Source organism: Hirundo rustica, chromosome 1, assembly GCF_015227805.2.
Source record: "Hirundo rustica isolate bHirRus1 chromosome 1, bHirRus1.pri.v3, whole genome shotgun sequence".
Classification (NCBI taxonomy): domain Eukaryota; kingdom Metazoa; phylum Chordata; class Aves; order Passeriformes; family Hirundinidae; genus Hirundo; species Hirundo rustica.
This window is the reverse complement of record NC_053450.1, coordinates 93,476,231-93,501,588: the sequence shown is the minus strand read 5'-3', so window position 1 is coordinate 93,501,588 and position 25,358 is coordinate 93,476,231. Positions and strand designations below refer to the sequence as shown.

Below are 25,358 nucleotides of genomic sequence, written 5' to 3'. Positions count from 1 at the left end.
CTATATTCAGCGAGGGAAAGTGAGATTAATCAAAATGTCAAAGATGTATAAAAGATGCATTAAAACAGAAAAGCTGTATCAAGTACAAAACATTTCACAATAATACAGTCTGACTATGCCCCTCAGCCTAGTAACTGCTTTGAAAACACTGCACACTCTCAGACAAGTAAAAGTACAAATCAGTTACCAAGTGTAGATGAATACACAGCATCTGAGATACATTAAACCTTAACTATCTGAGACTGCAGCCAAACTGCACCTGTGGCATATCTACCACTTTTGGAACACTTGGTGTTCACATGTGAACGGTGCCTTCGAAGGCATCAGGCTCCTTTCCCCTTTTTAAATTTGCAAATACATATCCCCATTTCCCTTAGTAATTACCACAAATGAATGGCAGTTCTCATTTCTTAGTCTGCACAGTGATTCCAAGGGGCAAAAGACACTTGTAGTGTTTTCAACTAACAACCATTTATTCCAATTACTTACTTAAGAGCAATGCAAGTAATGTAAGGCTTACAGACTTCTACTCCAATGAACAGAACACACAGATGCCTGTATGGAGGAATTCTTAGTATTTCTCATCACCCATTTAAGACACATACATTTTGGTACAGACAACCCATACATGCACAATGCCTTCAAGTATTAGCTACTGACAAAATATAACAAGAGAACATTCTCCTACAAGCCATTTTGAGAGAAGGTTTAAGAAGAATGCAACACGTCTCAGCAAGCTCCAGAAGGCTGTATTAATACTCTACTCAAAAGAGCTGCTGTTTTGCATCACATCCACTCCAGTGTTTGGGTCTATACCCAACTAGAAGGGGATGTGATACTGAACAGATTAAGGGCTGCTCCAAGTCCGCGCAGCCCAGGCTTGGGGGATAGAAGAATTAATGAGGAAATGAGAAAAAAAGCAGATGGTGCTGCAGTATTTCTCCCTGCATATCTGCCACCTCAAGTGGTTTCTACACAAGCAAAGCCCCAGAGCCCCACCTGGTAGACATATAATTACCCTAAATGTGCACTTATGTTTCATTACACCTTAACCATCACTATGTGCACTGATTACAAGTATCAATCCATTTCATTTTCATACACCTCTGCAGTTGTACAGCATTCAACTGTGAAAATTCAGCACTCTCGTCACTTCTAAAACAAGGCCCATGCTGATAAACAGCAGTGGGCAAATTATTTGTCACTCTGTAGGGTGCCAGTAGGGTTTGATAAGGATGACATCACTCCCATTTTACCAATAACAATGACACTAACAAGAACATGTAATCAGTGAGTCTCAGTGCTTGGTCTAGCTGTGGCAGGTGCAACTTTTTTTATGCTGTAAATAAGCCAGCCAGCATTAGTATCCAGCACAAGTACAAAACTATTTATTTTATCAGAATGTTAAGCAGAAGTTGGCTTCCATAAGGCACTGCAGCTGCTGTTGCGGCTTCTACAGATGCTTTCATTAATTTTATCAAGGACATACTGAAGTAAGTGCTTGATCAGCACAAAGGCTATTTAGGAACAGCTGGAGAAATGAAACAATTAACTTAAGGAGACTATGTAAGCCCAATATGCAAATTAAAATAATTAAATATTTTTTAAAAATGCATTAAAACATATGCAAGAGTGGAGCATAGAGTTTTATAAAGCAAGATTTGCAGTGAGGACAGGGCTGGCAAAAAAAAAAAATCTTCACAGCTCTAACTTTCTTACATCTAAATAAAATTCCTGTAACCTTTAATATTATCCATGTCTTAACACCGTAATACCGACTTAGGTACTTTAAAAATTTAATTACAGTGGACGATACTACAGTTTGCAATAACCAAGCATGAAAAGGACTTTAATATCCTTAGAGAAGTTTAATTTTATTATTTGCTGTGAAGAGATATTTTGCCACAGTGGACTAGAAATTTAAAAATGTTATTTGTTTTATGACACCTTTACTACTTGGAATACGTAAAGGACCAAACATACTTAATATATTATGTTTTATTTCTCCTTCTTCAGAAAAGAACTTCATATTGTGTTCTAACAAAGCATTAGGGAAAAAATCCACTTGCTTACGCCTCCTTATTGAAACTCTCATGGTATCTGGCTGATTAAACCTCCAATGAAGTTTCTATCCTTCTGTTTGCAAAAAACTTTCCGCCCATCAGTGGAAGCTGAGTAGCTGAAGTTTCACCTCCCTGCATCTTCAAGGCCATCCAGCTACTACTCCTCCGATTTTGGAAAGGACAGCAGAAGAGAAATTAATGCTAGTTTTATTTCCTTCTCTGCCTCTGCTCAGGATACTAAGGGTTTTCTGCAACACCACTATTCTGTCTCACTGCTTCAGCCTGGGAAAAATATAGCCAGATGCAGCTACTAGCATATTCACAAAGAAGGAAAAAGAAACAGTGATAAAAATAATATAGAGTATTCGTCACAGCAGAAAATCTGGTGCAGGGCAACAATAATTACTTTTACACAAGTGCTCTGGGTAGTTTTACTGAAGTCAGCTGGATCTGCCCATGTCAGATATGACACACTACCCTAGATGTTTGCTGTTTTCAGTAGGGGGTATGGTACAGGGAGCTGCAGCAGACATGCCCAAATAAGTCACTCCCATGATGTTGTAAATTTTGTCCAGACACACCATTTGAATCTCTCTCCTTTCTACACCCAAGAATGATACGAAGCTTCCTGTACAGAAGACAGAATAATTACTCTGTGTACAAAAACTGGAAAGTACTAAAGAATAAAAAATAAGTCTGCTACACCCTTACAGGGTTTGAATGCACTTGGTATTTACATTTATTGCCAGTAATTATTGAAGCAGTCTGCAAGGACATGTATTTGCAGAGAAATCTATGAAATATACCTCCATGGATTAACCACAAGGTCTTTAAAAACCCCAGAGTTTCTGAGCAAAAATGTCTTCACTACTGGTAATGAAACTGAACTTCCCTGAACTTTTTATTAACCCTTCCTCTTTTATGTTCCCCAACAACTAGAAGCTCCATATATTAAGCTTTGCTACGATAAAATGTGGTCTAACAAAATTCTGTTCATGTTATCTGTGTTTAAATAACAATATTGAGCACAGCTGAGGGAGAGTCACATACTAATACAACATTAGCTTGTATCAATAATGCAGCCCACACAAATTTTAGTTTAAATACGTAAAGGTAATCTTTACTATTTGACAAGTATTACATAGTACTTGCATTAGACAGACCTCTGTTAAATGACTGCTATGAGTATCCGTCACTTTCTTTCATGAGTATCCGTCACTTTCTTTCAGTAAGACTCTGAAGGTTAAAAATTATTATTTTTTTTAAAACGTGCTACTACTAATATTCAACTCTTGTTCAAAAAGTACGTCAGCTTACTGTTTATCCAAAGGCAATGAAAAGGCCTACTCTGTAATGAATAGGATTCCTACTGTGCAGCCAAAAGGTATTGGAAAAAAAAAGGCGCCGGGATAAACTGGATTTTCCTGCCTTGTAGAGTATTCATACAGATTAAAAATTATATATATGTTTTATCTATATACAACAAATTTTATTTTGATATACATGTCTATCAAATCCTTCAAACAGCTTCATTTCCTTAACCATTACCTATTCCTCTCCTTATGTAATTTGGAAATTTTTGAGGTTTTACCACATACAGAAGTCTAGATTATGCAAAGCAAACCTTCAAAAAAATCTAGTTAAGAGAGAACACCTTGTTCTACTCCCAAATATCACTTCATGCTCCTAGCAGGTCAGTATTATTTAGGTAGATGAGAACTGCTTACTCAAACCACATAGGCTTTTCAAAGGGGACAAAGACAACTGAGATTTCACCTTTAAAATTTACAAGAAACGTCTCACACATTTCTCAGGTCTGCTTTAAATGGTACAACCACAAAATTTCACATGAGATACTTACACATTAGTGTCCTAAAGTGACACATGGTTGCCCTCCATGGAGCACAGCATTATAGGCTTGAAACAATAAAAGTAGCTTAACTAGCAGGAGATCCATTTAGGAGATCAGGCAACAGACATGCTTAACTATAGGTGACTGAAAGGAAGCTGAGCCATGACAGCTGCAATCATTTCAATATCTAACACTGTGTTAACCTTCAAATCAATGGCCAATGATCTACGATGCCTCCTTATGAAGGAAACTGATCCAGAGTTGGCTGTTTCCTTTGATTGTTTTAGGAAATTCTGCTGTCATGCAGGGGTATGTTAAAACTGTATATTACATCTGCTATTGCATGGAAGGATAAAACCTGAAAAAAGAGGAAAGCTTCCATGCTTAGGCAAGTCCCATTTTTTTCCACTATCATTGCATTGCTTACCACTGTTTGATAAGAAGTAGATCAAGTAGGTTTTTCTAAAACTTATTTCTGAGGAAAACGTGAAGCCATTTTCATTACAATGAAAATGTCTTCAGGTTAAGGAATGAGATGTGGAATGAGATGTTTTCAAATTTCTTCTTCCTCTTCATTGTGACAATAGCAGACACTTAATCTAACAAACACTTCCAAAGCTCTAGACACCAAATATAAAACTGACACCATTTTGCCTGTTCTCCACAATGGATTCATACAGGTGAGACAATATTCATTCCACAGTGAATTTCAGTGCTAAAGGACAGGAGTTTATGCACATGCAAGATAGCGATCCATGTCACTGTAACACATGGGCCTGCTACAGTGTTCCAGTACAGATAAGTTAGTTCCATGTACTCCATATTTGCTTACTCTCAAACACAGGATCAGAATTTATTTCTAACACAAGATGGATTAGTATTTTGCCATTACTTTTTGTAATTAATTTTTGAAAAGGGAAAAATAAATTACAAGAGGAAAGAAAGCAATATCCATGCACAAAAAATGTGATTTGTACTAGAGTATCCTCTAAGTAATGACATGCTTTTCATGTCCTTTGCACTTGATGTATCTCCAGCATACATGGCATCAAGTTTTTGTCACCAGCCTGACAGCTCCTGATAAACTATTTTCACAGTGAAGTAAAAAACTAAAATGCCTCTGCTAAAAAGTTTCCAGTCAACTGACATACATTAAACTCAGAACTAAAAATTGATATAAAAATACCTTCTACACTACCTGAGAAAAAGTCTCTGTGTACAAAAGCACGTGAAGTTCATCGTTTACTACGTATATACACTTTTTCAAGTTGTGTTCAAAATCAGGGCAACACTCACATACCCTCATCATTATCATCCACTAATACAGAAGACTGAAAGAGTCATAAAAATAAGTAATGGATTTTGTTACAAGCATAAATTCTCATAACATTCTTTTATTACAAATCAAGACTAAAGAAATAGGTTCTGTGTGGAAATAATTCAGTGTATAAAAGAATTTCACTTCTCACCTACAGAGCAAATAAGCATTTGTGTATTTTAATGTAGCAAAAATTTAAAGGTTCTGGAGTGTTTTGCAATAGATCCTCTCTCCCCTTTTGATCTGCTAAATCAGTTTTGCAAAAATGTTTGGAAAAAATATCCCTGTCCAGAACGCATAGCAGCATGGCCATAGAGTATAAACACTTTCCACTTTGAGTACCTCTGATATTTGACAGCTCTACGAGCACTTGAACATCATTTATCACGTTTATTTTTAATAACTCTCTGCGGGCACAGCTGCCTTGGATGCCAATCTTCTTTTCTTTTGCCTCTTGTAAATATTTGAAATAGCTATTCATTAACAGTTGCACATTTATTCAGCACTGTTGTACTGCTTGTGAACTGAAAATAGCTTTTATTTTTCTCCCCCAATCTTTTGGCTGATCTGAAAAAGGCCTGCTGTTTAGGTTCAATCTGTCAGGATTTAAATTATGCTCCAGCTGAGAGCTAATCAAGGGTATCTGACCTGGTTTACAAATAAGCTAGAACAAGAGCGTTATTTTTCTTTTTTTTTTTTCTTAAGGGCATTGGGCCCATATATGAAAACAAACCATGAACAGGTCACAAATACAGTTATCCTAAATTAAAGCAGATGCAATTTGTCCAGAAACAACATGTTCTCACAGGTGCCTTCCTAGAGGTTCTCAAGTATTCTCACTGACAGCTCTTACACCTAGCTGACATGCAATATTTGAATTTCAGATTTCAGTACTTTTGCACAATGTAAACAGCATTAAAAACATATGTATTAAAGCTATCAAGACACCCTGGTGTGCACATCAGGAGTCCCACATATCTGTACAAATCATAGCTTTTATTTTCATGGAGCAATATTGTAGAAAAAAGAAATTTGTGTCATTCATCATGATTGCTCCTAATTTATTTCCACATACAACCAAACTGTGCATAAAAGCCATCTTCCTAATAGCTGAGCTTACCAAATCGTACAAAACTTATGTGTGTTTTAAGGTCTATTTACTTTGGATTTAGACTAGAGAGGCCACAGAGCTCCCTAAAATGTACCAGTGCAAAATGCACCTAAATTGTCACTTCTGTAGCATGTAATAAGAACATCAGTTTTTGAATGCAGACACTTGCACTTGAGGGGGTTTTAAGACAAGAAAAACTGCAGCCATGTCTTGTCTAATGAAAAATGTCCCTAATGCATCCAAATACAATATAACTCTCTTCCTTCAGAAAGCTGCTAAAGCTGCTGAATAAATTTTGTTTAAAAGAATGTTGCTCAATCAGTATTGCATGGTATGAATAATGACAAGGCTGCACACAAGCAGTGTTTTCTTCTACCTAGTCCTGTCCTGTTACGTCATGAACAATCACAATCACTGTAGCATTATGTCTAAAGCTGGCATCAAAATATTTTAACACATTGCCTTTTATCTTAGCATAGAAGGAGGCACTCGAGGGAAGTTTAGAAAAAAGCAGGGACAACTGTTAACCATGAGAGAGATTCATCTAATCTCTGGGACCAAGCCGGCAAATTTCTTTTTTATAAGATACATTTAGTACTCTCTCAGCATTCTCTCCCTGTCACAACTGGGCTCATCAGCTCCCAGAATTTTACTCTATGACTTCATTGACTACAGTAGGAAAGATTAGACAATTTCTTTTTATAACTTACACTTAACACTTGAGATATGCTGTGAGTTGAGTTGCTTGATGTTGAAGTCTCTTGCTTCTGTAAATTGCACCTTTATCATTTAGTCACATAACACTTTTAAAGGTCTGAAAGAAAGACCTTTATCTCATATAAAAAAACAGCTCTTAGTTTCCTATTAAATTAATCTTGAAAGTTGCTACCTTATATTAGCATTCAATACGGAGATGGCATGGTCTTGAGTCACAGTGGTATTGCACAACATGCCAAGAGGATCACCACAAAACCCAACTCCCACATGGAAGGTGAGCCCTCATTACAAAAGGTGATTGAGAGCAATACTAGAAGCATAAGGCACACTTCATATAAAGTACAATGGGGGAAATGACTGACTTGCTGGAATACAATTTAAGAATAGCCACAAGACCTTTAGTCAGCTTAGCCAAGTCTTCTCCCACAGGATGCTTAGTTGAGAGCATAAACAGAGGCAGCATAAATGATTTGATGAATAACCAGAAAATTGTAACACTCAACATAAGATTTGTTATTATTTAAAGAAAATGGATTCTTCTTTCCATGGCTCTGTCCTATTTCTTCCAAATGCTCAAACTTCCAACTATGTCCCATGCTAGGATGTTCTTCAGCTTTACCTGCACTACAAGATTAAGAATCTCACTGCAATTTGTTCTGAACCTGGCCTTTGCTAGCTTCATTTAATGCCTTGGAAGCTGATGTGGGTTGAGATATCCAGCACTGCTGTTCATTTAAAGAAGTAGTCAGCATGTTGGCTACCTTGCACTAGAAGGGCATGCATGACTCATTTAGCCCATAAACAAAAACACAGAAAGAAGGTGGGCAAACTTTATGCCAAGAGATCCTAGTTCTGTCACAACACCTATTCTCAGAAAAAAAAAATCTCTCCTTCACATCCCCACAGCAAAGAAAAATAAGATAGTGGAAGATATCATCTTGAGTAATCTCGTGAGTAGGAGGTTTCAGTGGCACAGAACAGTCAAGGCTTGTTCCTACACAAGGCCAAGCTGTCCAGCGGGAAACTACTTACCAGATGATAAAAGGAGTCATTGCTGCATTCTGATAAATTTCTGTTGGACACATTAAAGACGACCTCAACTTGGTAGGTGCATGGTACAACATTGTGCATTGAATTTGTTAAATTAATGATTTGGATTCTGGTCACCAAATCTGTTCAACAATAGAAATTGCTCATGATATTTTCACAGGAGCTATAGAAAACTTCAGCCAGCTGATTGCAGCATAATATGCAAAGCTGACCCTGAGAATACTCTTGTAACATTTTTGGAAATATTTCTAATGCAGGTTTTACAAAACCAGCAGTGAATACATGAATAAAATATGTATTATCAAATAAGTACAAGTTCCTATAGCTAAACAAACATTTACAAGGAATGAAGAAATTCCAATATCTCCATGGTTAAGAAGCCATATAAACCAAACTTCCACTTTCAAACAAAATTAGTGATAAAAACCTTTCCCTTCTGAAAATCATATTTATTTAAAAGCTACATCATGCTTCAATTCTAACTCTTTTTAAATTCAAGACTAAATACACAGAAAAACAACATAAGCTGCCTGGTAAAGAGTTAACTACGGGGTTTGGCATTGCTGAACCTTGTCTTTTACACTCCACTTCAAATAATGCAAACTTAGCAAAAATAAATTTATAAATAAAATTAACAAGCAAGTAAAGCTATCCAGCTTTTTTCTGCTGCTGTTCCACTAAATAAACATAGGAAGAATATAATACATACTAATCTTGTATAATACAAACAAATTTTCCAAAAAAAGAAACAAAAAAATTTCAAGCAAACATCAGATTGATGAGCTCTTTTGAAGAAACCACAAATGAGGCAAACATCCCGTTAAAAACCATGAAGACAAGAGTGTGTTTCAACCTGCTCATTTCCCCTTCCCCAGTTAAGCTGGAATAGGTATCTCCTGTCCTTGGAAGATGAGAGAAGATACCCCAGTGTGTCCTCTATTACCAGAAGTTTTGTACGACCATTTTTCACCCCAAAAGCCAGCTAAACTGGCCTAGTAAAGAGCAGCTCTTTAATGAGACAGAGAAGCTCAGGCAGATTACTACATTGAATTTCCCAGACATCCCTCCAGTCCTTTGCTCCAAAGGCAGGTTCCATTAGGACACTGCAGAATAGTGGTATCACTATAACGTCAGCATCTGGGATGATTCAACTTTTATCACTTACTAATGTCACCATGTGAGGTTCCTAAAAACACAGTTTTACCCCAGATCAGTCCCCCAGCCTGATTCACATGAGGAACATTCTCCCAGCCAAAAAAATCAGGTGGCCTGAAGAATGGATGAAAAAAAAAAAAAAAGGAGGCAACAGGGAGAATGGGGAGGATGGATGGAGGAGGAGAAAGAGGGAAGAGATGGCCACGAAATGCTCCTTCTACTTGTAGTGGTTACTGAAAGTATAGCTGAAACTACAACCTAAGGCTGAAGATCAAGTAGTAATTTGAATTGCATACATCTCTGCTTTGGCTCTTTTCTATTTAATTTTTATTTCAAACATAAATAAAACGCACCTTTTTTCATAACTATGCAAAATTAAAGAGGCTGGCTTTCATTCAAAGACTTTAACAGCACAAATGCAAATAGTTGAGTAGGAAAATAAAAAGGAATGAGAAGGCTGAATTACATAGAGCAAATGTGACCAAAAACTGGGGTTTTCTTTCTGCTGAAGAAAAAAATACAACCTTTGTTAGATAGACTTTTCTGCTTCTTGAAACTGCCAAAGTTAAGAGATTAGTGGAGTCTTATTGTCTCTAGGGTTCTAAGTCATGCAAAGTAAGCATTCATGTATTCAATTTATTATCCTTATTTCCAACACTGTAAGCTACAGCAACCAATGCAAAGTCAAAAAGACTGTAAAAAGGGAGCATTACTATAATAGGTTTGATAGAGACAAAAAGGCTATCTGGTCATGCTAACAGACATTTTGGCAACAGCTTCAATTTATCTGGCAAGTTAACTTCTGGACAATACCTATCTACCTCTGGCAACATAGACAGCATCCTAAAGCAGTAGTTGTCCAGATTTTCAAAATATATGCCTCTTATTTCATGTTAGAACACTAATATGCTTTGTGTTTTGAAACAGACAACCATGCTATGAACAACATTTTAAGGCATACAAGGAATCCATTTAAACCTATTCAAGCTTATAATAATCCCCATAGAGGAGAAAATACTACTTTCAGAAACACAAGGCAGCACATGGAGACTTTGACTTCTGATGAAAATCTTTATGCAAGCATGATTTTTTGCCAATTCCAGGGTGACAGTTCCTCGTTAAATGAATGACCACTCCTTGTTACCACATTATCTTGCCTCCAGACTTCTTCAAACAACAGACTTTCCTCAGTCATCCCATACAAGACCTGAGACAATGCTATGATAGTAAATATAGTGATCAACCACTTATTATCCTGAAGAAAATCATGTATTATTCTGCTTCAGTTGTTCACACTGCCATATTACAAGCTCTTTGGGGCCACCTTTTTTTTAACAGGTAACACAATACTTACACAATAAAATAACAATTACACAAAAGGCAATGAGTGACAAAGTGTTTTTTCTGTAAAGTAAACAGCCCCATTACAGTTCTGTATGTTATGCAGCATACTTGCAAAAGCTGTTGTGATTCATCTGTGTCTTAACTGAGGCATGGGCATGATTTTTTGGCAAACTGTTATGGCATGATTGCTCTACAAGGCTGTTTGACAGGACTAAATCCTATATGATCAGTGAAGGAAGGCACTGATGCATGGATCAAACAAGAAATAGGTTTCCCTTCCTCACTTCTGATGCCTAGTATCACAGTAGATTTGGCAGCAAGGGAAAACAACATAATGCATAAAACCAAGCTGAGATATGGAGCATGCCTTCAAAATCTGATGGGCAAAATAAAGTGAGTCTCCACAAAACCCATTTGAACCAAGAATAAAATTTAACAAACAAACAAACAAAAAGTGACCTGGGGCAAGGTATCTGATCTTCCACTCTAAGGCATGAAGACCTCCACAATTTTTAGTAAGATTTTCTAGTTTCTAAACTTGTCAGGAACAATGTGTTTTCCCAAACATAATTCTTGCAAATAATTTGATGGTCTTAACGAGACATATCAATTAAAGTTTGACAGACTTATAAGGAAATGGAAGCAAGATTATATTACTGAAAGTTCCTGGCAACTATAAAATTAGAAGATGACATGTTCTACACCCCGAATGAAAATATTAACAACATATTAAACTAAATACGAGCCTTCTGCTGATTCTTAGTGTTTCTGTGAAAAACAGTGGCATGTTGTGAATCCCAGAATCCTTTGCGGCCAGAGGGCATAGAGATGATCAGTATGTTTAATATTTTGATGACAACATCAAACATACTGCAAGTGCACTGCAGAGTAATCAGCCTTTGGCAACAGATCTTGGAAACACTGAATTTATTCCGCATGAGTCTATCACCCAGCATGTGCAATAGGTTTGAAGTATTCTGACAGCAGTGGACTGACTGCACACACTAAAAATGCACAAGAATGGCTACATGGCTTTTGGCTCAAAGTCAGCTCACATCTGGCCATCTCAGAAGGAGACTTCAATGCTAACTGCAAAAGGCCAAGTAAAAACATGCAAAGCAAAGGAAAAAACATGCAGAGAAAATTTATATTATTAAATGCTGCAATTTTTAATTAAAAAAAGGATTAGCATAAAACCCACACAGATACACTTTCACTACTTAATTGTCATAATAAAATTAATGGAGGAATTTATTTAAAACATGTTTATAAGGGTGTAGTCCAAATGCCTCTTCAACACTGACCAGTTCATGGCATTGACCACCACCGTAGGAACCCTCTTCCAGGGTTTGAATGCCCTCTCAGTAAAGAAACATTTCCTCATGTGAAGTCCAAACCTTTCCTGAGGGATGCATCTTTGAGCCATTCCCATGTGTCCTGAGACTAGATGCCATAGAAAATGGATCAGTACTCCTCTCTCCCCCTTTCCTTCTCAAAAAGCTGGAGAGAGCCCTGAGGAAAATAACCTAGTCACCAATAATTTAATGTAATTAGACTATATTTCTGAAGTAAAATTTTAAATAATGCAAAGAAGTATTTTATGCTACAGGACCTACAGAAATAACAATAACAGAGTGGACAATTTGACTGTGTAAAAAAGCATACCAAGAACACAACAGAGAATTTCCTTCAGAGCCAGAGAGAGAGTTCACGAAATTAATTTGCTCACTCAAAAGAAGCTTGAAAATATGGCCAATGTTGCAATTTACTACTGAAAAGACATTTTTATCTCTTAAATAATCTTTTTACCATATGACATTTGTTATATGTGTTTATATATGTTAACACAGTAGTTCTCACATCCTTGGAGATGCTGTTTCTACTTACTACTGATGGATCATAACTATTTTTTAAAAAAAAAATTAAAAAGAACATGTGGACAATAAAAACTAATTCATTATGCTATCCCATCTAACTATGAAATGACAGGCTGATACAAAAATATTTATCTTGGCCTAAGTATTCTGTGCATTAGCAAAGTCATCAGTAAAAAAACTTGAAACATTCATAAGACACAAAAAAGATACAGAAAGAATTTTAATAAACTTAAGAACAACAATGAAAAAATCCCTAGCTCTACAGCTTTACCCAAAAAGCACATCAAAACAAAGAGGTTTTTTTATCAAAGCATCTCAAATACAGCCCAAGCTCCCTGGAACGCAATTTCAAATTATACTTCAGGAACAATATTAGAATAAACTCTACATCTCCTACAAGTCAGTAAAAAGGCTGACAGAAAAGATTTGCCATAGATAAACAGTCACCATTCTCCTCCTTCTTCCATCTCTCTTCATCAAATCTGCAGATATAACCGCTTTCTTTACAGTGTTAGTTTCAGCTCTGGAAGAACCCTGAGTACACAGCCCAGGTTCCATCTGGATAACTGGGCACCCATTCTCTGTCAGCATGTTCAGACACCGAACCCACTACTGAGAGCGTGGCCCAAGCAGCCTGGTTTGGTACTGCTTCTGCTCATCAATGGGAAACGAAAACATTGCCAATACTTCACATCTGTCCTTTCATGACTGCCAGCTGCCCTGAAATCATACAGAGAATTTACTGGTAGCTGTGCAGGAGCAAAACAGCTACTAGGAATAGGCAGAATGTCTGGACAGTACTTCATCAGAACCACTAAAATCAGAGATCCTCAGCAAAGCTCACAGTCATCTGAAAAACTCTGGAAACCAGTCACATTATATCAAATCAATCCTTATCATCACCCATAAACACCTGTTCATGGCAAACTTGTGGAGAGAAGAATATTTAACACTAATCTCCTTTAAACTCACAACACTCTAAAGTCTACCAGATTAGGGGTAATTGCTAAGGACAATTAATAAAACTCAAGATTCAGAATCTTAGTTTTGGTACACCCCTGCTTTGTAATATTACATGTAGTCCAAGATTTCCTAACAGAAATGCTATTCAGAACTCAACACCATGCATGCCAGTGAACCATCATGCTAATAATAGAAGAAAAATAAGTGATGTTTTGCCACTACAATTATCCATACAGAAGCAATAATTTCACAGTTTGAGGAACAGTGTTTCCAACAAGATAGACTTTCATCTGAGCAACTTAACTGCTACCATAAAGTAAGCTAATGTAGTAGTTACTTATACAGTGTATATTTTAATAGCAGTATATTCCCTGCTGTCTGCAACAGACATGCAATGCTTAAGAAGTATAGTTTTGCAGTGGTACATAGAGAAGATTTTCATTCTAAACTAGAATGAAATAATACTGAACTCCATTAAAATATTTATATTTTTAACTTAGTTTGCTGAATGAGCCAAAATCGCTTGCAATATAAAATATTGTCTTTGCTCAGAAAGTCTCCCACAATATGTAGCGTTTTCATGATAATGAAAGTCCCACTTCAAAGAAAAAAAATAAATTTCAAGTCCCTCGATTTAGCCAAAGCCATCCCAGGACACCACTCCACACAACATTCAAAACTCAGGCTTGTTTAACTTTCGAGTCTCCCTGGAACACTGTTCAACCAATCGTAGCTCCTAGAGCCTTCCACTTCATATATTAAGCAAAACCACATTGTTATACATAAAGTTGCTTCGGGCAGGAAAGAAAGAACTCTCTCATAACTGTAAATGCAATCCTCTAAAATAGAGCACTGAACATGACTCAGCACGTTTTGAAAAAAGACTTACTAATAAATTGATGACACAAAGAAAGCGCTGTACAATCAGCTGCAGAAAAACTCTGCATAAACAACCTTACAGTAGACATTTGTTCTACACTCAAAGACCACTTTACTGTACTTCACAATGCTTTTTCTTTTACTAGCTTTCTTACAGATGCTATATATTCTGATTTGACATGGCTGCCCATGTAAAAAAAAAAAAAAATAAACTACTTAATAACAGTTGAAGTCTAAAGCTAAAAAATGAAACTATTCAACCACTTTCAACTTGAGATAGATTATTTTGTGAAATATTTAAGTTCATGTAGCTTGTGACTTCAAAACTATTACAGAGGTCAGAGAGGAAACAAACTATGAAATCCCCCTTAATTTCAGTACACCTTAACACTTAGTCCAAGGCATTATGAAAATATGCTGCACGTGCTAGAAATCTATGACAGTTTTTGTGCACGTTATATTAAACTCAAGATATTAAAATAATTCTAAAAAAGAAAAACCACTTATTTCAGAGGTTGGAAAAGCACAAGAATTAGGCTGATATTTTTTAAATCATGGCAAGTTCAGACATCTCTTTTTAATCAGTTTTAAAAGTGGAACGACTTTTCACGGCACATCTGGACTCTGAGTGTTTTTAACTAGAGCTTCAGCAATACATCTGCAAAAACAAAAGTGATTGTTGAAGAGATTGTGGCTCAGTAACTCAGCAAGAAATTGAATAATAGCTTTGAATTGCTAAAGCCTTTCACTGGATTGATGAAGTTTCTGCAGCCCACAGCTCAGCAAGCTGGCAGTAATAAATTCTCCATGCACTGCAAACTAAGTATCTGACTATTTCATCTATTTCTAAGTATATGAAAGCTGAAGGCAAAGACATTTTACAATAAATACTTGCTTCTTTCTTTATGCCCAGCACAGTCCTCTAACAGAGGTAGTAGTGTAAGACCAAACAAGAATAGAACTCTCTTGAGATGCCTGCTGTGAGAAACGTCATAGCATTTCTCCAAGAAATTTCAAAACAATAGCTTAAGGGCAACTTTTTCCATTAGAAATTAAATTATTTTGAAAGAGTTGATATTTATAATAAAGGCCACAGTACAACAGATGAATTGAATTACTGATTTTTCAATCCAAATGTACAATACTTAAATACAAAATACTTTCCAAAATTTCACATTCATTTTCTGCAAAGACAAACAAAACTTGAGTTTTCTTTCCTGTTATGCCAAATAAATACATCTTTATACTAATATGTGAAAATTGATGTAAGTACAATTATAACAAGACAGACTGTTGCGGCAGCCCTCTCGTGAGAGAGTAGAAGTGAGCTAAGACACAGACTTCTTGTTTATCACAGCATGAAAAGGGTCCTGGTTTATTCCTCTTTACAGCTCAGCCATCCTGACTCCAACTATTCACTGACTCCGGCAGCAAGCTCCTGCTGTAGGTTTCCCTTGCAGCCTCTGATTGCTGGTTATTTCCTGCTAAACTATGACTGCATGTATCAGTCTGAAGACTCTGACTGCAGCCTTTCACCAAGCTAGACTATGGCTGCAGATTCCAACAACAGGCGCTAACTGCAGACCCAGACTGACCTCACAGCAGTAATTCTCTCTCCCCAAAAGCAGCCTTCTTCATCATCCTCCTCACCAGCTAACCTACTCCCTTTTATCACACTGATCTTTACTGGATATAGCTGTTACTCATCAGGGGTGAGGCTGTATTGGTTAATTAGCAAAGCTGTTACTTCTCAGGGGTGAGGTCACCTGTATTCCCTTCTCCTACAACAGACAAGTCTAGTTTTTTTCTTTCCATACATCCCATAAATCTAAATAAGATGGTTAACTTAAGCAAGGTAATAATCCTGACTTATTACCCATATTCTCTTTATCATACTTCCTTGAAGCATAGTCCAAATTTTCTGTAGAACAGCTATACAGTGCTGAGTAACAATTCTTATGCTACTTATAAATGGCTGTTTTTCTCCCATTCAGTAGCTACTTGCCAATTTCAAAACCACCTGTCTTATATTACTGAAAACTTCTAGCTTTCTGAAACATGTTTCCTGAACTGCTTCTCCACCAAAATAACAAGTATGCAAAGACAATCCAATCCACAGCAATGCCAGCATTAACTCAACACACCTAAGAAATAGGAGAAATTTAGTGGCAATCACAGATGAGCTTCACAGAAGAAGAGAGGTGCCTATTGGATTATGTAACCTAGAAATATGTATTCTATTTCATCTGTTGAAGGCTGGTTTTTTGTTTGGTTTTTTTGGGGGGGGGAGATGTTTTGTCCTTCTCTTGCCCCTCCAGGGGGGGAAGGAGGAGGATGCCTTCTGATAATGGCTCAGCCATTAAAACCAGGTGGGGCAGTGTTTCTTAATCTCTTTCACCACCCCTCCATCCTCCAGGGGGACATCTTCTGATAATGGGCCATTAGGGCCCACCAACAACATGACACATTACATCATCCTGTCGTGAAATGCTCCACACAGTGGGGGAGGAGCCAACTGTTCCCAGCTAGATAAAAACTGGGACTGAAGGACACAAGGTCTCCTGGTTTCCCACTGGATTCCCAGAGGAAGACTGGACCCATCTTGCCACCACTGGATTTTCTACAGGACTATCTCTACTCCACAGAACCACATCTGTCACTCCAGGAGGACTTATTTGGACTGCTTCCAACGCCCTGACCAACAGGGTGCCAGGTCATATCCTGTCAGGGATTTTCCAGGATTTTTGTTTGCTTCCTTGCTTGTTTTTTTGTTTGGTTGGCTGTTTTTTTGCAGGGAGGGGGTTTTGGTGTTTTGTTTTTACACTTGTATTTTCCTTTTTATTTTTAATATTCCTAGCAAAGAACTGTTACTCCTATTTCCCATATCTTTGCCTGAGAGCCCCTAATTGCAAAATTATAATAATTTGGAGGGAAGGGGGTTTACATTCTCCATTCCAAGGGAGGCTCTAGCTTTCCCTGGCAGACAACTGTCTTTCAAAACCAAGACAAGGTGCTTGGCCCTTAACAAAGGTGAAAGAAAAGGGCATTTGCAACCTTAAGTGAGAACCTTCTGTGTGCAAAGTGTAGAACACAGAATTTGTGAACATGGGCTTTGATTAGGAAATAGGCTCTTCCTTGTGTACTACTGATAGGGATAGACAAAAGTTCATCACTGGCTTAAATAAGGTTCATTATAGACCCCGAAACATGGATAGATTTAAAAATACTTTTAATCATTGGAGATTTCTTACTAGAAGAGTTTCAACTCTTGGAATGAAAAGTGAAGCCTAATGGATGTACTGTCTATATATCCACAGAGGACATGACATCAAATGTTACATTTATTGCTTTTGATTCAAAATATTTCATACAAAGATGGAAGGAGCTGCTACACCAGAATTACCTCAGTATTTTTAATGTACATTTTGATCCTTCAAAATGGTACACAAACAGAACAAACACCACCTGTGTCTTAACAATGAATACTGGCATATTTTGGAAATCTGTATTTTTGAAACACAGATAAAATTTAGATATAAAGAACAAATACTAATATAAAAGAAAGCTATCATAACTACCAGACATACAAGAGCTTTAGGCAGATACTGGCCCCAGATAGTGCACTGCAGGAAAAACTTAATATTTGATTGAATCCATGTGACATTACAAATATCTTCCTGAACTTAAAATCTGAAAAGATGAATGCATAAAACATCACTTGAACAATCTTAAAATCAAAATAGAACACTCCTTAAGGCCTACATTTTGTAAATAGTGGTGCACACCATAACAAAAGTAGTCTTTCTATCACAAAGGCACCATGAAACACAGCTATGACTACTGATAACAACAGAGTCATATTGTACCCCAATCATTACGTGTGAAGGTAAGCCCAGAAACGCTTCAGTGGCTGACTTTTATTGTAGGGATAAAACTCCTTACCTTGAAAAGACTGTTTGGCTCTGTCCACCAGTTCTTCAATAGGATAACTTGCTAGATCTCCTCTGGCATGCTTAGTTTTACAGTAGGTACATGCATTGAGACACCTGTTCAGAAGATGAAAATACTCAGTTTCTAGCCAGGAAAGCCTTTATACGCACAGCTGTATTTTTAAAGTACATCCAGAAAAACGAGTTTTTATATCTACGACCAGAAAATAGTAGTATTCCACTTTAAAATCAATGGAATCATTTGAAAAAGGTTTTGCTGTCCTAACTTCTTAAAATGTCTTTCACATCTATATGAAAGGTTGAAAAAACAATCAGTGGGAACCACATACGAAACCTAAGAGTGAGAGTTTTTTAGAAAGGTGTAATAGGGTTAATAATTGTTCATTACTGAAGATGAATTTCCAGGTTTCTGATCCGTCTATTACATAAAAAAACCAATCAGAACACAAAAATACAAGAAAAAATCCCTGAAAGGCTGAAAGTAGATTTTTAAAAGTGTGTATTCTTGAAAAGACATTTCAATTAGTTTTTCCTACTTTCCTTTGGCTTGAATAAATAGAACAAATAATCACCAACAGAATCAGCAACTAGCAAGACAATTTGGCACAAAAGATTGGGGAATTAATGAAAACTTCTACAAGAAAATGAAGGAATAATGTTCTTGTTTTCAGTTTACCTGACAATATACTAAAGGCAGACTAATTCAGAGTATAAGGATGGAAAGACCAAAACAAAAACTACCTCTCATTGTAAGCTTGTTGAGCCTTCTTTCCCTTCTCCCATTTTTAAGGCTGATATTGATCTAGCTTTTTATAGATTAAAGCATTTAAACCTAAGCTCTAAAAACCCTACAGACCCCAAAAAACTCATTATAAATATTTCTATTGTTCACGCTTACTAGAATACCATAAATTCTGACCATTTTCATAATAAAAAGGCCCCAGTTTCATAAGATCATAGAATTTTTAAAGCTGGAAAAGACCTCCAAGGTCATCAAGTCCAATGCTGGACCAATCACCACCTTGTCAAATAAGCACTAAGTGTGACGTTCATTTCTTGAACACTTCCGAGAATGGTGACTCTACCACTTTCCAGGGCAGCCTGTTTCAATGCCTAGCCAGACTTTAAGTAAAGAAGTTCTTCCTGATGTCCATGTTAAACTTCCCCTGGCACAGCTTTAGGCCATTTTCTCTTGCTCTCTTGCTGGTTGTCTGGGAGAAGAGACCAACTCCCACCTGGCTACAGCCTCCTTTCAGGCAGCTGCAGAGGGTGATAAAGTCATCCCTGAACCTCTTTTTCTCCAAGCTAAACACTCACAGCTCCCACAGCTGCTTCTCATTAGACTTGTGCTCCAGACCCTTCACCAGCTCCACTGCCCTCCTCTCGACACCCTACAGCCCCTCAATGACCTTCTCTAAGCGAGAGGCCCACAACTGAACACAGGATTCAGGGCACACTCAGCCTCCCCAGTGTTGAGTACAGGGGGACAGTCACTGCCCTTGTCCTGCTGGCTACACTATGCTGACACAGGCCAGGATGCCATCGGCCTCCCTGGCCACCTGGGCACACACACTGGCTCATTTTCAGCCACTGTGAACCAGCATCCCCAAATGCTTTCCACCACACTGTTCTGTCCAGTCTTCTCCCAGCCTGCAGCAATGCAGGTTGTTGTGATCCAAGTGTAGGACCTTGCATTTTGCCTTTCTGAAATTCATATGGTTGACCTTTGCAGCTTGTCTCTCTTGGAGCTTGCAGCTCTCTTGGAGCTCTCTGGTTCCGTTCTCGTCCCAGCTAGCTCGAGAGACAAACTGCAGTTGGAAGGATTTCCTCAGGGTCCAAAAACCCAGGAGTGGCTGAGAACCTTTCCCTTAGCAGAGAGAGTGAGACCCCGTCGATAGCAAAGGAAGGTCTGCACTTGATCCAAGGGTGAAACCAGGGCTTTATTCAGTCTTTCTTCTGTGGTCCTGCCCCAGCAGCCCTGTCCCACTCCCTGAGCCAAGAGGCCGGACCACACGTCGCTTTGTCTTATACCCAGGGAAGGGGCTAAACGCGGGGACAAGACAATACCCAGTCAGGGAGAAGGTGGGAGTGGAACAGGGTTGGATTACATTCCAGAAAGGGAACAATGTGGGAGATGGGCAGGGACAAACTTTGGGATAGTACATTTTCCAGGGGAACAGGGGGTATAGAACAAAGCATTATAAAACCCAATATAAAAATGACATACAATATGAAACCAAATAATACACAGCAACAGACCTTGACCCATCAACCCAGCCTGTTCAGCTCCCTCTGCAGACCCATCCTACCCTGCAACAGATCTACACCCCAGCCCAACTTTAGTGTCGTCTGCACTTACTGAGGATGCTCTTGATCCTCTCATTCAGACCATCAATAAAGATATTAAACAGGACAAGAAAACATTTGGGTACTAGAATAAGCAAATGTTCCAACTACAGCACAGCTGGAACTAATACCGCACAACTTTCAAAAAAATACTGAAAAGGCAAAGATAGCAATGGAGATAGCTGATGAAGTCACCATCTACAAGACTGTGTTTACTACTTGGATATATCTTGTCTTGTATCATGATGTCTGTCATCTCCATGACTAGGTGATTACTGCTTTGACAACGCCAAAGGTTTTATCTCACAAAGACTCTTCTCACATGTCAGTTCTGTTTAATTTGCATAAGCAGAGGATCAGGAAGGGCAGAACACTGCCCAGAACATTTGCTCAGGTGCCCTCCTGCCACTGCACATTCCTTCAGCCCTGAGACCTTCTCCATTCAACACAGTCTTAAGTTCTGCAAGAGAACATCTAGGTAGGTTGTGATTCTCTCTGCTAGACTGAATATGTATATAATTTGTTGTGCCTAGAAGACCAAAACATCAGATTTTAGCATCCACTTCAGATCAGAAAACTAAAATATATTGCTTAACAGCAGCAATCAGACTGCTCTATTAATTAAAATATATATATGAGAAAGGTTGCCAGTAAAATATTCAACTGGCAATTAAAAACAACATAAAAAAATCCCTACATCTGAATCTTTACAACCTGTTCCAAATAGGTGATTCATTGTCACCCAAACACAATTTATTCATCAGATGTATCTCGCCTTTCTTCTGCACAGGATCTGAACCATGTGTTAAAGGTAATACTTGAAACCAAGAAAGTGTAAGCAGATAATCGGTTTATACTTTGTCTGTGTAACATATGCACTAAATGAAAATGTTTTTCTTCTAACTCAGTGTCATCTAACGTTTGCCATGAACAGCTTTTCCTCAAAAGACTTCTTTGTCTCCATGCTGTCCTTATATAAAGCATGTCTCCTTCCTGTTTTGACTTTTCTGGATTTTCTTTTTGTTAGTTTTTTTTTTAAAGTACAACTCTCCATTCAACCCAGCACTTCATTTTAAAGCAGGCTCCCATGCTGACATGCCACTGTCACACTCCTGTCTCTCTACATCGTTCATTCAGTTAAACCAGCCTTTTTCCACACAGCTACACAGAGAAAAAATATTACAGATAGTCAAGGAAACACAAAATCAGTTTCAGAACAAATATGTCTGCCCTTTTGGAACCAAAACACAAAAGGTATGATATTATACACTAACCTTTGCACTATACTAACTTTTGTTTTCTCCAAGAAAATAAAATTATCAGCCATTTTGTCAAACTTCTCAGGTCAAGAAAATATTTTACTACAACAATCCTGCCACTTCAACAGCAGGTTGCTTTAACACTGGCTTTTTCACTCGCAGAAGAGAATTCTGTCAGCCATCAGTTACAAAGGGATTCATCAATATTTTTATCTCCTGGGATAAAGTAAATTTTTTGGACTCAAATTTAGGCTCAGATTTGAGAAAGAGAGGAAAAAAAAAAAAAATCCAGCAACAGCTTTTATAATTCCATTAAATTTGCAAATTCTGCCCTAAGAGTTCCAACAAAAACTTTATCACAATTTTTTTGCTGCCTTGAACTGTAACCTTAAATGAAAACAATGCTCTTTGCAGACCTTCAGGTGTGTCAATTAATCCGAAGATTGATAAAAACTGTAATATTAGTAAGGTTTTTTTTAAAATCTTCTAAACTTACTCCCGTGTACTAGATCTAAAATCTAAACTGGTGCTGATGTACAGTAAAAAGGATAATTTATGCTCTATACATAGAATTTTTTCATTACTTTATCATGTATAGTGCATCTACATGCATGTAGATACACAATGTTACCTCTTTCTTCTTACAATTTAGGCATAAATTATATACATTTCTTACTATGTATTTTGCTCTGTATTTGGGTAGCAGTATTTGAAAAGCTTTACAGCAAAAATAGTAAACACTAGGAGTGTTAAGAACTGTGCAACAGTGCCAAATACTGAAATTATTAATCCAAACCTAGAGCACAATTTTCACATCTTCAACCAATGCTCCTGTCCTACAAGACTGCGCTACCTGAAAAATGCAGTAACAGCACCTCTTCTACGGTACTTCAGTAAACTCCATCACAAAGAGAGCATGGAAATGTGAAGAAAAAAGCACAAATACAGAAGAGGAAGATATTTTCCAAATATTCACAGTATTATGTGGTATTGTTTCCAGGACAATTATTACTATGGTCTTTAAGTACAATTTCATGGGGTTTGTTGATTTATTTTGGTGTAGGAGCTGAAAGCTGGAACTTGGAGGCAGACTTTTTTCCAAGTTTTGCCTTGGTAATTAACTTATTCCTACTATAAAAAAGAAGTATTGGGCATGTCTAAATAATTTAGTTTTTCACTTTTTTTTGTACTTAAAGAGATTTTATAACAAAACCAGAAAGAGACAGACTTAGATGCAACATAAAGAAAGGATCAGTTTTAGAAAGCAAACCAAAGGAGACAAAACTTCTATATCCTCTTTGTACCATATTTGTTAATACCAACTTGGAAAAGGAAATAATCTTCTGGGCTACAGCTGACCAACAAAAAGATGCAGATTTAAACTACTTGTAAAAATGCTGAACTAACCACTTTTCACAGACATAAGAAGTACCAATTCTTGAAAATAGAAATTTAAACCAAACCGTAAGTATAATAAAGGATCTGTAGTGGTTTCTTCCCTAGTAAACCAGCCTCCACTCCAAGTTTCCAGCACAACAAATTACTCATATGGCCATGCTGCCACATACTCAGACCATAGACAATCAAGTGGGAAAAGGCTTTTCGGAACTCTGAAAATCTACCAAGTGGATCGCCTAAACCCAGCCTTAAAAACCAGCCTTTACCACAGCTGTAGCTCAAATACATAGGACTAAACAGCCAAGAAGCCAGTAGTCGCAAAAGAGTATTTGCTTTGTGTTAAACTGGGAGCCTTCTTCAAGCATTTATAGCTGGTTTGTAAATGTTAGTTTGTATTAATGAAGGTCAAAGCTTTTTTTTTTTTTTTTCCACAAAGAAATCACAGACATCTATAAAAAAACAACAATTAATGATAATTGTGTTTGTAATTTCCAATATGTTTTGGCTAAATTTTACAGTGATTCCAGAACAAAAAACACTGAGTCCTGGTTTTCCAACATACTAAACTGATTAAGGTACTTTGAATTATTAACCTTTTGCTTTGAATTATTAACCATTAATCAGCTATGTGCCCAATACACAGAACTATTCACAGCAAGATAAAATATTATCCACAGATAAATTACTACCATGTGGCTAATTAAAAAACCTTTCAAACATGTTACCAAATTGAGCATCATCAACATTTTGGTAAAGTGCCTAAAATTTTCTTGTAGACACAGGTAACAGTGGTCTTCACAATGTTTAGCTAGTATGTGGTCATGTTGTGCATTATACTAACCAGACTCTTCATTTTCAAAACACACATTTAACATGAAAGGTTCCCCCTTACAGATGGAACTAATTATGAGGCAGAATGCTTATGACACGGCAGACAATAAAGGCTTTCCTTCAGTGGGACTAATCAGAGGATTTCAGCAGCAGACAGGCATGAGAGTGCAGACATAAGGGACAAAATCCTGGTTCCTCTTAATGGAACTTATGTCACTAAGTTTAGTCAAGACAAGATTCCACCCTCAGATATGAAGAGTATAAAATGTCTTTCATTCAAGGATCAGAAAACAGCTCAATTACAGCGTGTGATGAGCCATTAGTGCACATGTCACTCAAATCGAATGTGACTGATCAAGACCATACATCTGTGAGCAAGATGGGAGAGTTGAATGCTGCAATGATGTCATACGATAGAAGACCTCTGCTACTCTGCGGGTGGTTAGTCTTGGGGAAGTGTTCCCCTAATATTTGCAATAATCCAGTAAACTCCTGCTTGTTCCCAAGGTGGTTTCCAAATTGGAAATTTGCATTAAATCATTAATCACAATTCAGACTAAAAACTAGTATTTGCCTTTACGATATCTGACTAGCTATACATATTCCAGATTTTATGAAGTTCACCCTTAAAAAGAAAAAAAATCTGCTAGTATTGCAGTTCCACTGACACCCCTAGCACATTACATCAGTACAAACATGGAAAGATTGCTCATCACTGTCTCCCACACCATTTCCACCATTTCTCCGCACCTATCACCACACTTCCTCAGGTGGTCTCAATAGCTCCAGGCCAAAAATATTTTGTATTAAAACTATGGCTTTCCTGAAAGGGAAACACCATTTGCTTGCTTCAAAATACAGGTTAGAGAAGATTTATGCTTTTATAAGATACTTTTACAGTTTCTATCAAATATAATTTTGACAAAAATGCTCTGCAGTGTGACTACAGAGAAAACTCCCTTTGCAGGCTTGACTGAGCAAAAGAAATATCCAAAATACCTACTCCCAGTGAGTGAAAAGGTAGATACTAATCACAAGTTATTCATCAAAAGCTACTAGAATTCAACAAATGTTTTTCTGCTTAGAATACCATGGTTTGAAAACCTAACAACACTTACTCTATACTTATAGTTAAATATACTATATTATAGAATTAAATGCCAGTAAAACTTCTTAGCATTCTACTCTATGAAGTCTACCGTCTTATTTCCAAAATATCTAAATTCCCTCAAGTATACCTGTAAT

General features: G+C 37.3%; 1 protein-coding gene across 4 annotated transcripts in view; it reads right to left on the bottom strand.

Annotated features, from left to right (window-relative positions):
• Nucleotides 1-25,358, bottom strand: part of CDKAL1 (CDK5 regulatory subunit associated protein 1 like 1) — a 396,407-nt gene that overhangs the window by 203,382 nt on the left and 167,667 nt on the right. For all 4 annotated transcript variants that reach the window (XM_040062031.2, XM_040062006.1, XM_040062012.1 and 1 more), the window contains one exon: nucleotides 18,272-18,375. In XM_040062031.2, the coding sequence (XP_039917965.1) occupies nucleotides 18,272-18,375 (104 nt within the window). The remainder of the gene's footprint in view (nucleotides 1-18,271; nucleotides 18,376-25,358) is intronic.